Below are 16,967 nucleotides of genomic sequence, written 5' to 3'. Positions count from 1 at the left end.
AGGACCGAGCCCTGCGGGACCCCACTGCCCACACCCTTCCGGGTCGATACCGACCCGTCCACCACGACTCTCTGGGTGCGACCCTCCAGCCAATTTGCCACCCACCGGACTGTGTAGTGATCCAAGTCACAGCCTCTTAACTTGTTCACCAGTATGGGGTGGGATACCGTATCGAAGGCCTTCCTGAAGTCTAAGTATACGACATCCACCCCTCCTCCTGTGTCCAGGCATTTCGTAACCTGGTCATAAAAAGAGACTAGATTGGTCAGGCACGATCTGCCTGCCACGAACCCGTGCTGGTTTCCCCTCAGCATCATTTGTCCTGCCGGGCTCTTGCAAATGTGAGCCTTGATAATTTTTTCAAAGACTTTGCCTAGGATGGAGGTGAGACTGACTGGCCTATAGTCGCCTGGGTCCTCCTTCCTCCCCTTCTTGAAAATCTAGTTCTTCCCCTTGGTGTGGGGGTCTGTAGCAGACCCCTACCACCAAATCCTTTTCTCCTTGACCTCCATGTAACCTAACCCACAAGCCTTCTACTTTCTCCTCCTCCGATTCCGTCTTGATGAGGGTTGATGTATATCGCTCATTGACATAGAGCGCCCCCCCTCCCCCTCTCTTTCCCACTATCCTTTCTGTACAGCTTATAACCCTCAATGTGTACCGCCCAGTCGTGGGAAGGATCCCACCAGGTTTCTGTTAGCCCTACTAAGTCGTAGGTGTTTTCTGCAAGCAGGAGCGCTAGTTCATCCTGCTTGTTCCCCATGCTCCTAGCGTTAGTGTATAGGCACTTGAGCCCTGTGACTGGCGCCTTTGTTGCCCCCCGGCTCTGATGCCCAAAGGGCCCCTTATTGCTTACCTGCTTATTGCTTACCTTATTTTTCTGTGATACAGCATGGACCTAGATGGTTATTTGTACAACTAATCTGATTTGCTTTTTCCCTTTTCCCAGCAATACGTTATATTGCACGACATGGTGGCAGCTCACAGCATTGTCAGAGTGTCGGTCAGCCGAGCAAATCAAGGTAAGCTGCGCTGGCAGCCTTTGCTTGAAAGGATGAACCTGCAGCTGTTCCTTGTGGGTCGGTGCAGATCTGTGCTTGGGTCCGTCTGGTTAAAGGAACTGCTTGCCTTCACTTCTTAAGTGCTGCTTTGCTCATCAGCTGCTTATTCATTGTTTGGGATGAGAGAGAGGTGTGAAGCTAAAACAGAGAATATCATAGCACTCCTAGAGCAGTAGGGCTGGTAGGGAGCTCCACAGGTCACATCTAGTCCGATCCCTGCCTGAGGCAGGATCAGCCCTTTCCAAACCATGCCATAAAGTAAAACAACCAACCTGAAGGTATCCTTCCAGATTACCTCAGCCATTGTCGGATGTAACCCAGACTAGGTGACCCTGAGTTGCCCCTTTCCTCATATGCAGCTACCATTGCAGTATCTCATTCCTGGCCCCCAGGTCACAAATAAGTGTCTCCCGGTGGGGCTCCCATTAGTAACTTAGAGTGACTGGCAGCAGGGGCTGTGGTGTGCCCATCCTTGGCAGCCCTGTCCCTACTAATGTGAGCTCTGCTGTCCTGGAGAGCAAAAGCTCTGGGCTGCTGTAGGGTCATTCTTGTTTCCAAGGCATCCGCCTGTGTACAATCAGCGGTCCTGTTTAAAGCCATCAGTTTCTTTTAAGAAAGGAGTCAAGCGCTCTTCCCCTTCTCTTACAGCTGTTTAGCTGTGACAAGTTAAATCCAGCTGCACGTTTGGAGGCGAAACATACAGTGGAGTGGGGCACTATCCATTACTTTGCTTTCTAGGGTTTTTTTCTTGTTTAAAGCCATACCATTAATAATAGAAACAGCAGCATAATGGTCATAGCCTGGCTGCGATCATGGGTGTTGCATTTTATATGGGATTCTGGGAGGGGTGCTGATTTGTGACTTTGTCGTTACATTGGAAAGTTTAAGACTAATCCTCTATATGTCTAACATTCAGAAAGAGAAGAGATCCTTTCCACTGACCTTGTGCCTGGAGATATCATGTTGATTCCATCGAACGGGACAATCATGCCCTGTGATGCAGTACTTGTCAGTGGTACTTGCATTGTAAATGAAAGCTTGCTAACAGGTAAAGTGATGCTGACATTTTGGGTCGCTACACTGTGTGGCTGAAAGGTTGGCTGGTAAGGCGTGCTGTGCTCAGAGCCAACACACTGGCCTAACCATGACAGAAGGGTTGCCTTGCAGGAGCTCAGAAGTAGGGGGCTGGAAATCAGGACTGCGGTGTGTGAGGCCTAGCAGGGCAGGGCAGCAAGCCACTGGGATTGAGGACTCTTGGGTCATAGTCCCATCTTTGTCGGTCCTGGGTGAACGGCTGCTGCCGTGTCCACACAAGGGGGGCACTGCCACTGTGCAAACTGCTTTGAGAGCTGTGGATGGGAAGTGCTTATGTGTGTTGGATTTCCATAAACTGAAGAGACTCTTTATTTAAGGTGAAAGTGTTCCTGTAACAAAAACTAGCCTACCAAACCCCGCAGAAGATCCAAAAGCAACAGGGGATGAAGTGTACAGTCCAGAAACCCACAAGCGACATACCTTGTTCTGTGGAACCACCGTCATTCAAACGCGGTTTTACAGCGGAGAACTAGTCAAGGCTGCAGTCGTGAGAACAGGTACGGGTTTGTTTTTTGCTCATTTACGTACCGCACGCTCACAGTAATACCTGCTGCTGTCTGAACGTTGTGGTTTAACTGGCCTGGGTTGAACGCCCGCTCCCTGAAGAATGGAATAACAGGATTCCTAGGTATCACTGTAATAGGTGTTTTGGTAATGGACAGTTTGTCGGCAAGGAATTAATGAAACCTTAGCATCAAGGGACTTTGAAACATGTTCTGGTTGGGACAGACTTTGTGTCTGATGGGGCTTGCTGATGAACATCAGCAACAGCATGATTGGTCCTACACTGAGTGACTCAACTCGATGTCCGCTGCACTTTGAGGCTTTGACCTTCTCGTTTTTCCCTTGCGGCTCAGAACTATGGACACTGCACAAGAGACAGACCGGAGAGAGCAGCAGTGATGCTGTTTGTGTCTTTCTGCTGACACAGGCGGTGGCTTTCAGGCAGGATTAGCTAGCATTGCTATTCCTGATGCCTCCGTCTCAGAGGGGACTGCAGTTGCATAAACCATGCTTCCATTTGTGCCCAGGCGACTTTCAAGTGAATCCTTAGATAAAGCTGTTTCTGTTTGAATGCATCTTAAAAAGAAATCAAAAGAACTTGCTCTGCTGGGTTATGCATAGTTCATAATTAATTTAACTCCATGTTAAACCAGGTGAAGCACAGCCTTAGTTCCAGGGGTGCTGTGTATAACTGTGTGCAAGCAGCACATCATGGCTCTTGTGTATAAAGTTACCAGGATGCTGCAGGAAAGTCGATTTGTGCAAATACCAGCATTAGGCGCTTCCTCAGCGCACCAGCCCTTCCGACTCCGTGTCGTGCTCCATGACCACATGGAGCTTCGTTTGCCTCTAGCAGAGCTGTGCAAGTCAAATCCTCGCAAGAAGGTGGATTGTGCTTTCTGGTAAAGCAGGCTTCCCAAGAGCTAGTATCGCCCCTCAGACCTTCAGAGTTGGGAACTTTCTTGGATTCAAATCAATATTGTGCTTTTAGTTGAAATGGGTGAATTCAGTCCCTGTCACAGCACTCATTCAAAAAGTAAATGCAAGAAATATTCTTCCTTCTGCTAAGCAGGAAAGTTCAGCGTCTAGGGCCAGTGACAGTGATGGGCTCCAGAGGTCACATCTTCTCTGTTGAGATTAGCTAGGCAGCCACGTGGCCGTCGATTCATAACCTCACCAGATTCTGTGTGTTGCCCAGCAAGCCTTACCTGTTGCCACTGTTTGCCCACGATTCTTTGCCACTTCTTGCTCTGGTGCCCAGTGGAGGATGAGGAAGATAACAGTACAGCTCAGGTTTTAAATATCTGTAGTTAAAGAGTGAGCCTGTCTGCCTGTCCTCTCCCGGGCACACGGCTTTGAAAACTCCATTGTAGCAGACCCACATGGCCATAGCATGGTGAAGAACAGGATCGCTTCTCTGTGCTGTCGTATCACCGCTCTCTGCAAGTCCATTCGTAGCATCTGGCGAAGTAGGTTGAAGCCTACGAAAGCTTGTGCCTTTCTGATTGCTAACAGGGTAGTCTTCAAGGTGCCACCCTGCCCCGTCTTCCGTGTGGTCCTTCCTTTGACTAACAGTGTCCACAGGTGTAGCCTGCTCTGGAGGGAGCCGATCCAGAGCAGAGATGGGAACCGAGTCCCAAAGATGGAGGTTTGTTTTGTTCAGGGGAATCTCCATGCTCTCTGGTAGCCCGCCGCTCAGAGACGGCTTCTCTGAGGTGTGGTCGGCGGGGCCCCTCCAGCCCCAGTCTTCAGAAGCCCATGTTTGAATTGCGGCGGGGTGCAGGGAGGGCTGCAGCCACTAAGGCCTTGTATGGAGCCCAAAGCATCAGCCCCAGAAACGGGGCACCCTGGTGACTTCACGTGAGGTGCATGTGCACCCCCAGCGGGATCTGCACAGACCACCTTATGTTGAAGAGCCAGCTGAGCACGGGGGTGCGTGGTGGTTCTCTCAGAACTAGCGTAGGCTTTCTCAGCAGTGTGGCTGTACTGCATGACATTGCTGCTGCTTGCACGCCCGGTGTCACTGCACTCCCTTTCATTGTAGGCTTTAGTACTTCCAAAGGACAGCTTATTCGTTCCATCCTGTATCCAAAGCCAACTGACTTCAAACTCTACAAAGATGCCTACATGTTTCTGTTGTCCCTCGTGGTGGTGGCAGGCATTGGCTTTATCTACACAGTGGTCAACAGCATCTTAAATGAGGTATGAGTTTAATTTTCCCTTCATCTGCTGCCCTTTTGTTTTAACCCTAGTGACTGATCAGTATTTATAACGAAACTGAGTTAGTGCTAAACAGTGTTCTGCAATTATTGTCTGATTTTAAATGAAGCTTTCCTGGCTTTGTTTGCTTTTTCACAAATACTGTTGCAAACACGTTTATTGACAAGGCAGACAAGGTTCCTTGGGTGAATTTGATATCTTTTATTAGACCAACCCAAATGGTTGGAGAATAGTTATTAAGCAAGCTTTTGGGTTCAAAAACCCTTCGTCAGGCTCAGGAAGCTGCAGCAGTTGGTGTGTGCTCTTCCTGGATGGAATGAACAAGAGCATTCAGCGAAACAGTCCTGTTTAAGGGAATATTGGCAGGGAGCGGACTTGGATTGTGTGCTTGTAAGCATCTGTAACAGAAAAGTGATGCTTGGGGTTATTCTGACTCAGACAAGAACTAGAACAACTTGGATATGGATTATTCAAAATGCATTGCATAGAAATTGGTCTGTATTGACACCTGTTCATCAAAACAATCTTGAGACACGAAGATATTGAGTCTGCAGGTGCATGTATTCATATTTTAATTTTTAACAACTGCATTGGAAAAGAGTAAGAGACTTGAAGGTTAAAAGGGTAATGGTCTTAGAGCCCGACTGCTAGACTTGTCTCATGTGAAGGGAACGTGCCAGCTTTGCTTGCTTCTTGAGCACTGCTGGAGCTACCTCCAATGTCACTTCTGCCAGTCGTGGTACAGCAGTTAATAAAGTTGATTTACTAGAGAGATGCCGGTGAAGCTTTTAAGCACTTGGTTTTTACTCACTTAATAGCATGATTTTTTTTTTTTTAGGTTGAAGTTCATATAATAATAATCGAGTCTCTTGACATTATCACCATCACTGTTCCTCCTGCACTTCCAGCTGCAATGACTGCTGGCATCGTTTATGCACAGAGACGCCTGAAAAAAATTGGCATTTTCTGCATCAGTCCTCAGAGGATAAATATCTGCGGACAGTTGAATCTTGTGTGTTTTGACAAGGTTGAGTACATTTTATTGATTTACGTTTGGTGTTAAATGGCTGGGAAGTGTTGTGTTGTATTGGAAATAGGTACCTAGGTAGTGGGTCACGTGGGGCTTTATCAAAAGCCTTGCTGAAGTCCAGATACACGACAGCCACAGCATTCCCTTCACCACCCAAGTAGTTACTTTGTCAAAGGAGATGGAGTTTGTTTGACATGATTTATTCTTAGTAAATACATGCTGGCTGCTTGTGATCAGCCTTTCCTCTTCCTCCAGGTGCTTGCAAATGGACTTCCTTAGGATGTGCTCATGTAACTCCAGCACTGCACTCACCCTTTTTGCAGTCCTCTGGTACCTTGCCCATCTCCCACAACTTTGTAAATATTGTTGCCAACGGCATCCAAGATCTCCTCTGCTAGTTCCTTTGGTACCTTGGGGTACCAGCAGGGTCTGTCAGGCCCTGCTGTCTTGAATTCATTCAGACCCATCAAAAGCTCTCGGATCTGTTTCTTGTATCTCATCCTCAGCTTGTTCCCTTCCTTACCCAGATAATCTTTATCAGGTACCTGGTTGCAACATATTTTTTTGGGAAGACTGAAGCAAAGGTCCTGTTGAGTAGCTTCACCTTGTTTGCATCTTCTATTAAGAGTTCCCTTGGCTCGTTGATAGAGGATCCAGTTTCCTTGGTCCTTCTTTTCTGGCCAGCATACTCAGCCTCTTCTTGTCGTCTTCAACCTCCCTCGCCAGGTGCAGCGCATTTTTTGTCTTTGCCTTCCTGATGTTGTCCCTGCAGGTTCTTGCTGTTTCCTCGTACACGTCCTTGGTGACCTGCCCATCCTTCCACTGCCTCGATGCTTTCCTTTGGCATCTGAGGCATCTTAGTGCTGCCACATTGGTCTCTTGCCATTCTTGTGCTTCCAGCGTGTCAGAACAGTTTTTTGTTGGGCTTCCAATATTGTGCCCTTTAGACGCTCCCAACCCTCCTGGCCACTTTTGTCCTTCAGTCTGTCTTCCCACGGCACCATGCCTAATAACTCCTTGAGTCCGGTGAAACTTGCCTTTTGAAACCTAGCGTTTTAGTTCCACTGACCTTATGCTTTCTCCATCTCGGGATCATGAATTCTGTTGTAATCTGATGGTTTCCTCCCAAGTTGCCCATCACCTCCATATCTTCCGCCAGTTTTTCCCTGCTGGTCAGGACAAGATTCAAAGTAGACGATCCCCTGGTTGGATCCTCAACCGTCTGGAACAAAGATGCCCTCCATGGAAGTTAGACATCGACTCAACGTTTTAGATATTGTTCTTCCAGGGGATATCTGGAAAATTGAGGTCTCCCATCAGTACCATCTCATAACTTTTGAATAATTTTGTTACCTCCTAGAAGAGTTCCTCATCCACCTCCTCTTTCTGACTTGGCTTATAACAAAGCCCACCATTATATCAATGCTGTATCGTCTACCTTTCATCTTCACCCAGGTGCATTCTCATCTGCTGTCTTCTTCCTCCTGAAGCAGGGAGCAAGTGAATGTGTTTTTGACCTGCAAGGCAACACCACTACCTTTTCTCCCAACCCTGTAGCCCTCAGTGTTGATCTTCCAGTCATGAGAGCTGTCCCACCAGGTCTCTGTGATACCAGTTGGATCATCCTTCTTTTTAGAGGCTGTGACTTCCAGCTCATCCGTACTTCTCATACTTGTGTACATGCATCGGACATATTTTACATTCTGACGTAGTTACTACACTTCTGCATAACGCGTCGCTGTCCTGTGGCTCTCTGGCCATTGCTGTCACATACCAAGGCATAGGCAGCCTGGCTGGTAGTTTGCATGAGTCACTAGCTGAGGGTAGCCGGGTCAGAGTCTGGCCCGGGGCTGACACGCTAGACAGAGCAAGGGCAGGCCGTCTCCCACAACTTTGTAAATATTGTTGCCAACGGCATCCAAGATCTCCTCTGCTAGTTCCTTTGGTACCTTGGGGTACCAGCAGGGTCTGTCAGGCCCTGCTGTCTTGAATTCATTCAGACCCATCAAAAGCTCTCGGATCTGTTTCTTGTATCTCATCCTCAGCTTGTTCCCTTCCTTACCCAGATAATCTTTATCAGGTACCTGGTTGCAACATATTTTTTTGGGAAGACTGAAGCAAAGGTCCTGTTGAGTAGCTTCACCTTGTTTGCATCTTCTATTAAGAGTTCCCTTGGCTCGTTGATAGAGGATCCAGTTTCCTTGGTCCTTCTTTTCTGGCCAGCATACTCAGCCTCTTCTTGTCGTCTTCAACCTCCCTCGCCAGGTGCAGCGCATTTTTTGTCTTTGCCTTCCTGATGTTGTCCCTGCAGGTTCTTGCTGTTTCCTCGTACACGTCCTTGGTGACCTGCCCATCCTTCCACTGCCTCGATGCTTTCCTTTGGCATCTGAGGCATCTTAGTGCTGCCACATTGGTCTCTTGCCATTCTTGTGCTTCCAGCGTGTCAGAACAGTTTTTTGTTGGGCTTCCAATATTGTGCCCTTTAGACGCTCCCAACCCTCCTGGCCACTTTTGTCCTTCAGTCTGTCTTCCCACGGCACCATGCCTAATAACTCCTTGAGTCCGGTGAAACTTGCCTTTTGAAACCTAGCGTTTTAGTTCCACTGACCTTATGCTTTCTCCATCTCGGGATCATGAATTCTGTTGTAATCTGATGGTTTCCTCCCAAGTTGCCCATCACCTCCATATCTTCCGCCAGTTTTTCCCTGCTGGTCAGGACAAGATTCAAAGTAGACGATCCCCTGGTTGGATCCTCAACCGTCTGGAACAAAGATGCCCTCCATGGAAGTTAGACATCGACTCAACGTTTTAGATATTGTTCTTCCAGGGGATATCTGGAAAATTGAGGTCTCCCATCAGTACCATCTCATAACTTTTGAATAATTTTGTTACCTCCTAGAAGAGTTCCTCATCCACCTCCTCTTTCTGACTTGGCTTATAACAAAGCCCACCATTATATCAATGCTGTATCGTCTACCTTTCATCTTCACCCAGGTGCATTCTCATCTGCTGTCTTCTTCCTCCTGAAGCAGGGAGCAAGTGAATGTGTTTTTGACCTGCAAGGCAACACCACTACCTTTTCTCCCAACCCTGTAGCCCTCAGTGTTGATCTTCCAGTCATGAGAGCTGTCCCACCAGGTCTCTGTGATACCAGTTGGATCATCCTTCTTTTTAGAGGCTGTGACTTCCAGCTCATCCGTACTTCTCATACTTGTGTACATGCATCGGACATATTTTACATTCTGACGTAGTTACTACACTTCTGCATAACGCGTCGCTGTCCTGTGGCTCTCTGGCCATTGCTGTCACATACCAAGGCATAGGCAGCCTGGCTGGTAGTTTGCATGAGTCACTAGCTGAGGGTAGCCGGGTCAGAGTCTGGCCCGGGGCTGACACGCTAGACAGAGCAAGGGCAGGCCGCAAGCTGGGTCAGATACCTGTGAGGACTGAGTTCCAGCAATCCCAGCCCCAAGGCCAAGGTCAAAGTCTGAGTGGGGTCAGCGAGGGCGGTCAGATCCAGAGTCGGGGTGCACAGGCAAGGAAAAGCAGAGCGGTCCAAGGATAGCAGGAGCCTTGTTGTCCAGACAGCATCCGCAGGAAACAGGCGGCCGTAGGCGGGAGGATCCAAGCAGGGGCCGGCGGTAGATGGAGCCCTGTCCTGGCCACTCGGTTCTCCCTTGTGAGCCGTGGCCTGCGGGAGGGCTGAACTGGTTCTTGTTCCCTGAGCGCCAGGGTCAGGGGTTTGGGACTTAGTCCTAACAATTTCCCAGAGTTGAGCTTCTTCCAGTCCTTTGCCCTGGTTTGTTTGCTCTGTTGTTGGTGGGTTTTGTTCAGGCTCACTTAATTTTATTTCCCAAGAAAAGCCAAATCAATGTGCTTAAGATGCGCTCTTAATAAAAAAAGAGCAATTTATAAATTGCTTTTTTATACACTTTATAAAACAGGGAGTGGTAGTGTCCACAGACAGTTTAAGGAGTTGCACAGAAATATAAAGGAGGAAAAAGTGTTTCGAGAGTTGGGGAAGAGAGAGCAGAGGAGAGGGAGCGCTGCTCTGTTGTTCTCAGTGAATACATACTGGTAACGGGTTGGTGCCTGTCCTGCCCTGCCTCGCCCCTTCCCTCCATAGCATGAACTGCTGTCCCTTTGCCCTTCTGCCGTCTTGTCACTTCAGAGTTGCACGCAGGAGTTTGAGAAAGTCCCCTCCCCAAAAATATGGATGTTGGAGCTCGCAGAGCTGGAAGGTGAGGGGCCATCTCCGTGCGCTCAGACAGCTGTCACTGCCTTCCTAGCCCCGAGCAGCGACACTGCCACTTGGCTCTGTTCTTGAAAGGAGTGTTTGCCCCGCAAACCCAAATGCAGCAATAAGCAACAAGCGGGGGTGAAGGGTATTGTAAAGGACTGGTAGTAACTGTTACACCTGTATTTTGACTGGAAATTAAGTAAAACAGCTATTCTTTTCCTATCGATTTTTGTGTCGGCAGACTGGTACGCTTACCGAAGACGGCTTGGATCTGTGGGGTATCCAAAGAGTGGAAAATGCTCGGTAAGGACCAAAACGCTACGGTGTGCAGTGTGTGTGAGCGAGGAGTGTCCTGCTGTTTGGTACTTAATCAAATCAAATAGCTCTGTCACAATCTGATTGACATGAAGGCAAGTACATGCCTGGTACTGAAATGGTATGGTGACAAGTGGGTATAAAAACCTATGAATAAAATAGAAATGTTGGATTTGTGAAGCTTTGCAAAAAAGCACCTGTAAAGAGGAACAAATCAACATGTGATTTACAGCCAGCCAGAAATTCAAAGCACTCTTTCTCCCAGCTCTGAAATGTGGCCCAGCCAGACGATGTGGGTGGGAGCACCACGGACTGATGAGCACAGTACAGAAACCAGATAGAAGCAACCTATATGCGTGGCTGGGGCACTTATTTTGGTCCTTTCATCGCTGGCTGCCTAGGCCGTTAGCACGGCTGGGATTCGGGTAACCCGGGTTTGCATTGCTGGGTAGGCGAGCCGCACGGGGCTACATCAGAGCCTGACTATCGGAGTATTTCAAATGAGGTGTTCGTAGAGCCAAAAGGAGCCAGGTCCCCGTTTCCCACAGAACGTGCTAGCCTCGACTCCTACTCCATTTCCTACGTGGTGTGGAAAGGATAAACACCAAGTGACTTGTATAGTCAATTTTTTGCTGCTAATCTAAACAACGGTTTTGAATTAGCTCGTTATCAATGATGATGGCACTAAGCGTATCATAACTCCATTGTTCCAGCTTCCTTTTGCCGGAAGAGAGAGCGTGCAGCGAGGGCTTAGTGAAGTCTCCGTTTGTTGCTTGCATGGCCACTTGTCATTCCCTCACAAAGATTGAAGGAGTGCTGTCTGGGGATCCGCTGGATTTGAAGATGTTTGAAGCCATAGGATGGGTAAGTTCATTGCTTCTTGCAGAGGGAGCATTGTGTCTATGTGCAGCAGTCTGACATGTCACGAAGTGATGTATTATGTAGTGCCTGAGGCTGCACGCTTTAAAATCGATAGCCGGCAGGTAGAGAAGTAGCGTTGTCTGGTAGATGACACAATGCACCTACGGGCCCATGGTCTTTCACATTTTTATTAATGACTTGGATGCACAAATAGAGAGTATACTGATCCAGCGTGCAGAGGACACAAGACTGGGAGGCTAAATTGGAGAACTGGGATGTCGAATGTTCCCTTCAGCTGAAGCAAGTTAAAAGTTCTGTGTTTTGAGGGACATAGCAATGATGAGAATTATCTGGGGTGAACAGTGAAATGAAGTGGCAGTGTGAGACTGTCACGAAAGCAGCAAATGCATTTTGGGTTACTTTAACAGAAACAGATTCAAGACGTCGGAGGTGACAGGATCGCTCTGGCTCTGAGTAGGCCTCAGCTGGAATACTATGTCCAGTTTTGGGCGGTGCATTTTTAGAAAGATGTAGAGAAATGGAAAGGGTGTATAGGTGAGCAGTCAAGAGGATGAAGGTGTTGGAAAGCAATTTGTCTGAGGAAAGGTTGAAGGAACTAGTTTGGTTTAGTTTGGAGAAAAGGAGGAGACCTGATGACAGTTTTCAAATATTTGGAAGTTGCCATAAAGAGGATGGAGAAACACTGTTTTTCTTCGCATGCAGGGCAGGACATGGGTCAGTGGGTCTAAAATACAGCAAAACACATTTTAGATCAGTTTTTAGGAATTTTTCCGGCTGTTAAAGCAGAAGGACAGCAGAACAAAGGGAAGTGGTGAGGTCTCCTCTGGAGGGGTTCAAGAAGAGTCTGGGCAACCAGCAGGGATGGTGCAGGAACAGCACAGCCTGCATTCTTGCAGGCAATTAAACTTGACCTTCAAGGTTGCTGCCAGCCCTGGGGTTCTGTGAAGCTTGCATTCTAAAAAATGTCCGTCTCATAGGAAACGCTTCTTCAAATGGAAAGAGCTTTCAGTATCAGATTTACTTTTTGCTAATTCTGGAAGAGAATATGACCAGTTGCTAAGACACACAGTGCATCCTCTTTTTTTTTTTTTTAAGCTAATGTTTTTGGAGGGAAATCACAGGCATTTTACACCTTTAGGAATCAAAGGTCATTGCCAGGAACACTGACTGCAGGTGCTGTTTCCAATAATGTTGTTGTCTGTCTGATGCAACCTCAGTTACAATTAAGGGCTAATTAGGCGGTGGTTTCATTTTAGATTCTTGAAGAAGCGACTGAAGAGGAAACAGCCCTTCACAATCGAATAATGCCCACTGTGGTTCGACCTCCAAAACAGCTTCTTCCGGAGTCCAAGCCTGCCACAGATCAAGACATGGTACTGCCTTTCAGGACCAATACAAGCCTCTGTTCTTTATGCATTTCTCTCATCAGTGTGTTAGAGGAGTTAAAAACGGATGTGTGCTCCTGTGTATTGTGGTCCTGCATGCCTAATTCTGAGCAGGGTCAGGATCTGTTCATGCTTCAGGGGGAAGACACAAGGCACAGATCAGGGGCTGCAAGAGCTGGTGACTCAGTAGGCGCAGTGTTCCCTCTTAGATGGCCAACTTCACTCGGTGTGGTGGTGCCCTGATCCTCTCTGGTCATTCGTGACATCATGATGCCTTTCCAGATTTGGGGTCTTTGCTTTTGTTGTTGTGGCTGAATTCTAGCTCTGGTAATTGGCTCTCCCTGCCCTTTTTAGTCACCTGGAGTGTTTGCATTAGGGCTGTGTGAAATTTCGATAGCTGTTTCATTTCGGAGGTGTTTCATCCTGTTTTGGCACCTGAAACACCAAGTCCGAAATGAAACGGAAGGCTCCAAAACATCTCTGAAATTAAATGAAACCACCCAAAAAGTTTTGGAAATGTTTCAGATGTTTCAGAGGCGCCGCCCGGGAATCGTCCAACACAGCCCTCCTTTGAAAGTGCCAGGAGGCTGGGGCCAGGCACAGCAGCCACGAGGGCTTCTCCTGCGGCTCCCCCCGCCCGGGGAGAGGCAGGCACAGCCAGAGGAGCCATGGGAGAACCTGCAGCCGCTCGGCTGTGCTTGCCTCTCCCTGGCCGATCCGAATCTCCAAAACAGTATCAAAATTCTGAAACAGATTTGGCCGAATCGAAATGGAACCGTGATCCGAAACACCGAAACGAATCGCTGTCCTCAGAAACGGCCGAATGCGAAACCGAAACAAAACATAGCCGTTTTGCACAGCCTTAGTGTGCATGTCATTTGTCCTTTATCCTTTGCTTTTGAGTGGAGTCTGTGCTGTGCAACTCCGACCATGCTTTGTTGGAATCAAAGGTTTCTGCATTTTAATTTCTGAGAGTGTTGAATTCAGCAATAAGGTGTAGCACTTGTCAGGTTTGTAGTGCCTCCTGTCTGTGCCTTTCAAACACTCATGGACCAAGCCTCATGTAACCTCGGTGGGGTAGTAAGCATCATCAACCTTTAGATGACAAGAAACAGAGCCGTGGAGTGGAGCTGGTGACTTTTACAGGGTCATGCAGCAAGTCTGGCAAAGCGGAGAGTAGAATTTTGCTTTTATACCGTTCTTGTACTATCAATACAACGCCAACACCGTGAAGTGCTTTGGGACTGTTTGAGGTTAAAGGCATTATTCAGATGCAGGATACCAACAGTCAGATTTCTTGGTGCCCTAACTACAGTGGAGCCTAGTTTAAATAGAAAATCTGCCATGCAGATGTGGCTGCTGTTCCAAGTGTTAGTTAAATGTATTACTGATATCTACTGAATCTGGTACTGTATCTACTGATATCTACTGGATCTAATATTGTGGCAAATATAACTTTTAAATGAAGCCTGGTAGTAGATTAATATTTCTTTTCTCATTTTATTTTTCAGGAATTGTTTGAGCTTCCGGTAAGTGGGACCTTCCCCTTTCTCCTAAGGGAGATGCCTCTTTTTAAGGATATGTATGTATCTAGATGTAACCACCTCTTTTTCCTTGTTGTCTTGGATCAATTCTGCAGACCACTTACGAGATAGGAATCGTGCGCCAGTTTCCTTTTTCTTCCGCTTTGCAGCGCATGTGTGTAATAGCGAGAGTGCTGGGGGAGAAGAAAATGGATGCTTATGTGAAAGGTGCCCCGGAGGTGATTGCCAGCTTGTGTAAGCAAGAAACAGGTAAAGGAGTGAGCTGACTTTGGTCCTTTTTAATGCAGGTCAGAGGTGGTGTGAGAAATCGTAGTAATTCTGGGCTCGATTCTCTCTCTTTAAAGTTCCAGTTGACTTTGAAAGTGTTTTGGAAGAATACACCAAGCAGGGCTTCCGAGTTATTGCTCTTGCTCATCGAAAACTGGAATCAAAATTTACGTGGCACAAAATCCAGAATATTAATAGGTAAGAATGAGTACTTTGTGTTGGGAGCTCTGACATGCCAAAGAAAATGTGTACCTCCGATTCATCCCCAAAACTTCCTTTGTGCTGCCGGGCTTGCCTGAAGGCTACTTGTTCTGCTTTTACCCAAGTTACCTGCTGTCTGCTCACCTGTAGTCCTGTGCACTGTTGTTGGTTACCTGGACAATACACACACAAATCTAAGGCAAATGAGCTTTCCTGTGCTGTGGAACAGTCCTAATCCTGAAGGGCACACCGTAACGATGGTGTGCTGTTGTTCGATTTAGGTTAACATGGCACAGGTCTCGCTTTCCTTCAAGTATATTATTATAGGAAGAAAAGGTGTCATTCACAAGTCGGGGGTCCCAGGGACTTGTGAATGACACCTTTTGGAGGAAAGCCCTCTGAGAACATTTCATTTTGATTCATCATTTGTCAGGCGTTGTATCTTTCCTTCACTTGCTTCCTCTTACATTTTCCCTTCTTATAATAACTGCTTCTGCTGTTGTTTCCCCTTGAGACCCTCCCCCTCTGGGATAGCGTATTGTTCTCCCCCACAGCCTGACATGCAGACATGCAGTGAAGACAGGGAGACCTGATTTTCTCCTGTTACACTAGCTTTACAGTCATGGACTAATGGAGCTACGTTAGTGTGAAGCCAGTGTAAGAGAGGGCAGTAGCAGGCCTCAGATTGTGGAAGAATTGGCAGTTGCAGCTGCTTTCAGGACATGCAGATGCTGACACCTTTTTGCAAACTTCCATGTTGTTAAAAAGGCAGAAGAAATTACTGGAAGTAAGAGGGACAGTGGGTGTTAAGAAGCGTCCTCTGCTTTGAGAACATCATCTATTACCTGCACCGTTTACCTGTAATTATTTTCCCGGGTAGCTTGCACAGTAATCAAAGCTGTCACTTCTTAACAGAGCTAAAATGGTCTCTAATGTTAGTGGATTTCAACTGCTAGAAGTGTTGAGAACAAAATTTAGTTTCGGAAATATTTTTAAAGAAATTAGACAACAATATTTAAAACAAACAAAACCTATGCTCTTTTGTGCTTAGTTTTTTTTTAGGAGCTAATTAAAATATAGCAGTCTCTCTCCATCCCTTGTGAGTCTGAACCTTATTACTATTTTCTTGTCATTAAAAGTAAAATCTTTCACATTGCCCTGTTGATTAAAATACAAGCGAAGGTTTAAAAGCATAGTCTACATTGAGTAGCACTTAGTTTTCTGAAAGTGTTTTTCTCTTTGCTGCAGAGATGCCATTGAAAGCAACATGGGTTTTTTGGGCTTAATTATAATGCAAAACAAGCTAAAGCAAGAAACGCCTGCAGTGCTTAAGGACTTGCATAAAGCCAGCATTCGCACAGTCATGGTTACAGGTAAGAGCATGGCTACTCTAATACTTGGGGAGCAGCTAATTGCATTGTGAGAAGGTACACAGAGCTTTGACTATTTTGGTCTCTGTGGGATTCATTATTTTAGTATCGGTGACTGTCCCATGTCTGAAGACGAGCCAGGTCCAAGTGCACTCACTGGTGCCCAGTGAGTGCCCACACCAGGGCAAGAATATTTCTGTGGGTGTGATTTGGGGGGAGGAAGCATGGTCCAGAGGGAACGCACGGGACGGACTCTGTGGCAGAGCCTGGACAATGCGTGTCTGGGGCAAGTCATTTACCATCTCTGTGCCTCAGTTTCCCTGTGAGCAGAGAGCACACCGTGTGAAACTTGGTTCAGCAAAGAACAGTTGAGATCCTTGGGAGACAGATGCAGTGGAAATGCACGTTAGCATGGTGTGGACTACAGTTTGGAAAATTATATGACCATGCATTAGTTCGGCTTAATTTCCTGTTGGACGTGGTCCTTCTATCCATGTAGAAAGTTGTCACCAGCTTGGACTTTGCCCATTCGGATGTTGTGACTTGTGTGAGTTAGGGATGCGCCCAGGCCGAGAGGAGAATTCCCCCTCAGCCTCCCACAAAGAAGAACGCCAAGGAGGGCTGGTTGGGACAAAGCTTTTGTTCAGCAGCTGGCGCGATTGCAGCATCGTGCTCAGCACGGCAGGCTTGTCAGTCGCCGCAGGACTTAAGCAATGGTTTTGTCACTTTTGTTGCCGTGTCCCTCTGAAAACCCCTCCTTGCTCTCTTTTCTTCAGGTAGAGTGAAAGGCAGGCATGTCCCTTTGTCTTCACCTTTCTCCGCAAATATTTCCATGTGTGGCTTTTACGTTTTG

At 47.2% G+C, this 16,967-nt stretch overlaps 1 protein-coding gene across 9 annotated transcripts in view; it reads left to right on the top strand.

Moving 5' to 3' along the window:
* The window catches only part of ATP13A3 (ATPase 13A3), an 85,036-nt gene that overhangs the window by 46,258 nt on the left and 21,811 nt on the right, over nucleotides 1-16,967 (top strand). For all 9 annotated transcript variants that reach the window (XR_003095580.1, XR_003095579.1, XR_003095577.1 and 6 more), the window contains exons 11-22: nucleotides 950-1,022; nucleotides 1,978-2,109; nucleotides 2,474-2,653; nucleotides 4,705-4,862; nucleotides 5,719-5,907; nucleotides 10,392-10,453; nucleotides 11,179-11,329; nucleotides 12,604-12,720; nucleotides 14,244-14,261; nucleotides 14,372-14,525; nucleotides 14,621-14,741; nucleotides 15,993-16,117. Coding sequence is in view for 5 of the 9 variants with exons in the window: in XM_025211490.1 (XP_025067275.1) it covers nucleotides 950-1,022; nucleotides 1,978-2,109; nucleotides 2,474-2,653; nucleotides 4,705-4,862; nucleotides 5,719-5,907; nucleotides 10,392-10,453; nucleotides 11,179-11,329; nucleotides 12,604-12,720; nucleotides 14,244-14,261; nucleotides 14,372-14,525; nucleotides 14,621-14,741; nucleotides 15,993-16,117 (1,480 nt within the window). In the remaining 4 variants the exon portion in view is untranslated. The remainder of the gene's footprint in view (nucleotides 1-949; nucleotides 1,023-1,977; nucleotides 2,110-2,473; nucleotides 2,654-4,704; nucleotides 4,863-5,718; nucleotides 5,908-10,391; nucleotides 10,454-11,178; nucleotides 11,330-12,603; nucleotides 12,721-14,243; nucleotides 14,262-14,371; nucleotides 14,526-14,620; nucleotides 14,742-15,992; nucleotides 16,118-16,967) is intronic.

This window comes from Alligator sinensis, unplaced genomic scaffold, assembly GCF_000455745.1.
Source record: "Alligator sinensis unplaced genomic scaffold, ASM45574v1 scaffold632_1, whole genome shotgun sequence".
Classification (NCBI taxonomy): Eukaryota; Metazoa; Chordata; order Crocodylia; family Alligatoridae; genus Alligator; species Alligator sinensis.
Note: the sequence above shows the minus strand (reverse complement) of the source record. Positions and strands in the feature narration are given on the sequence as shown.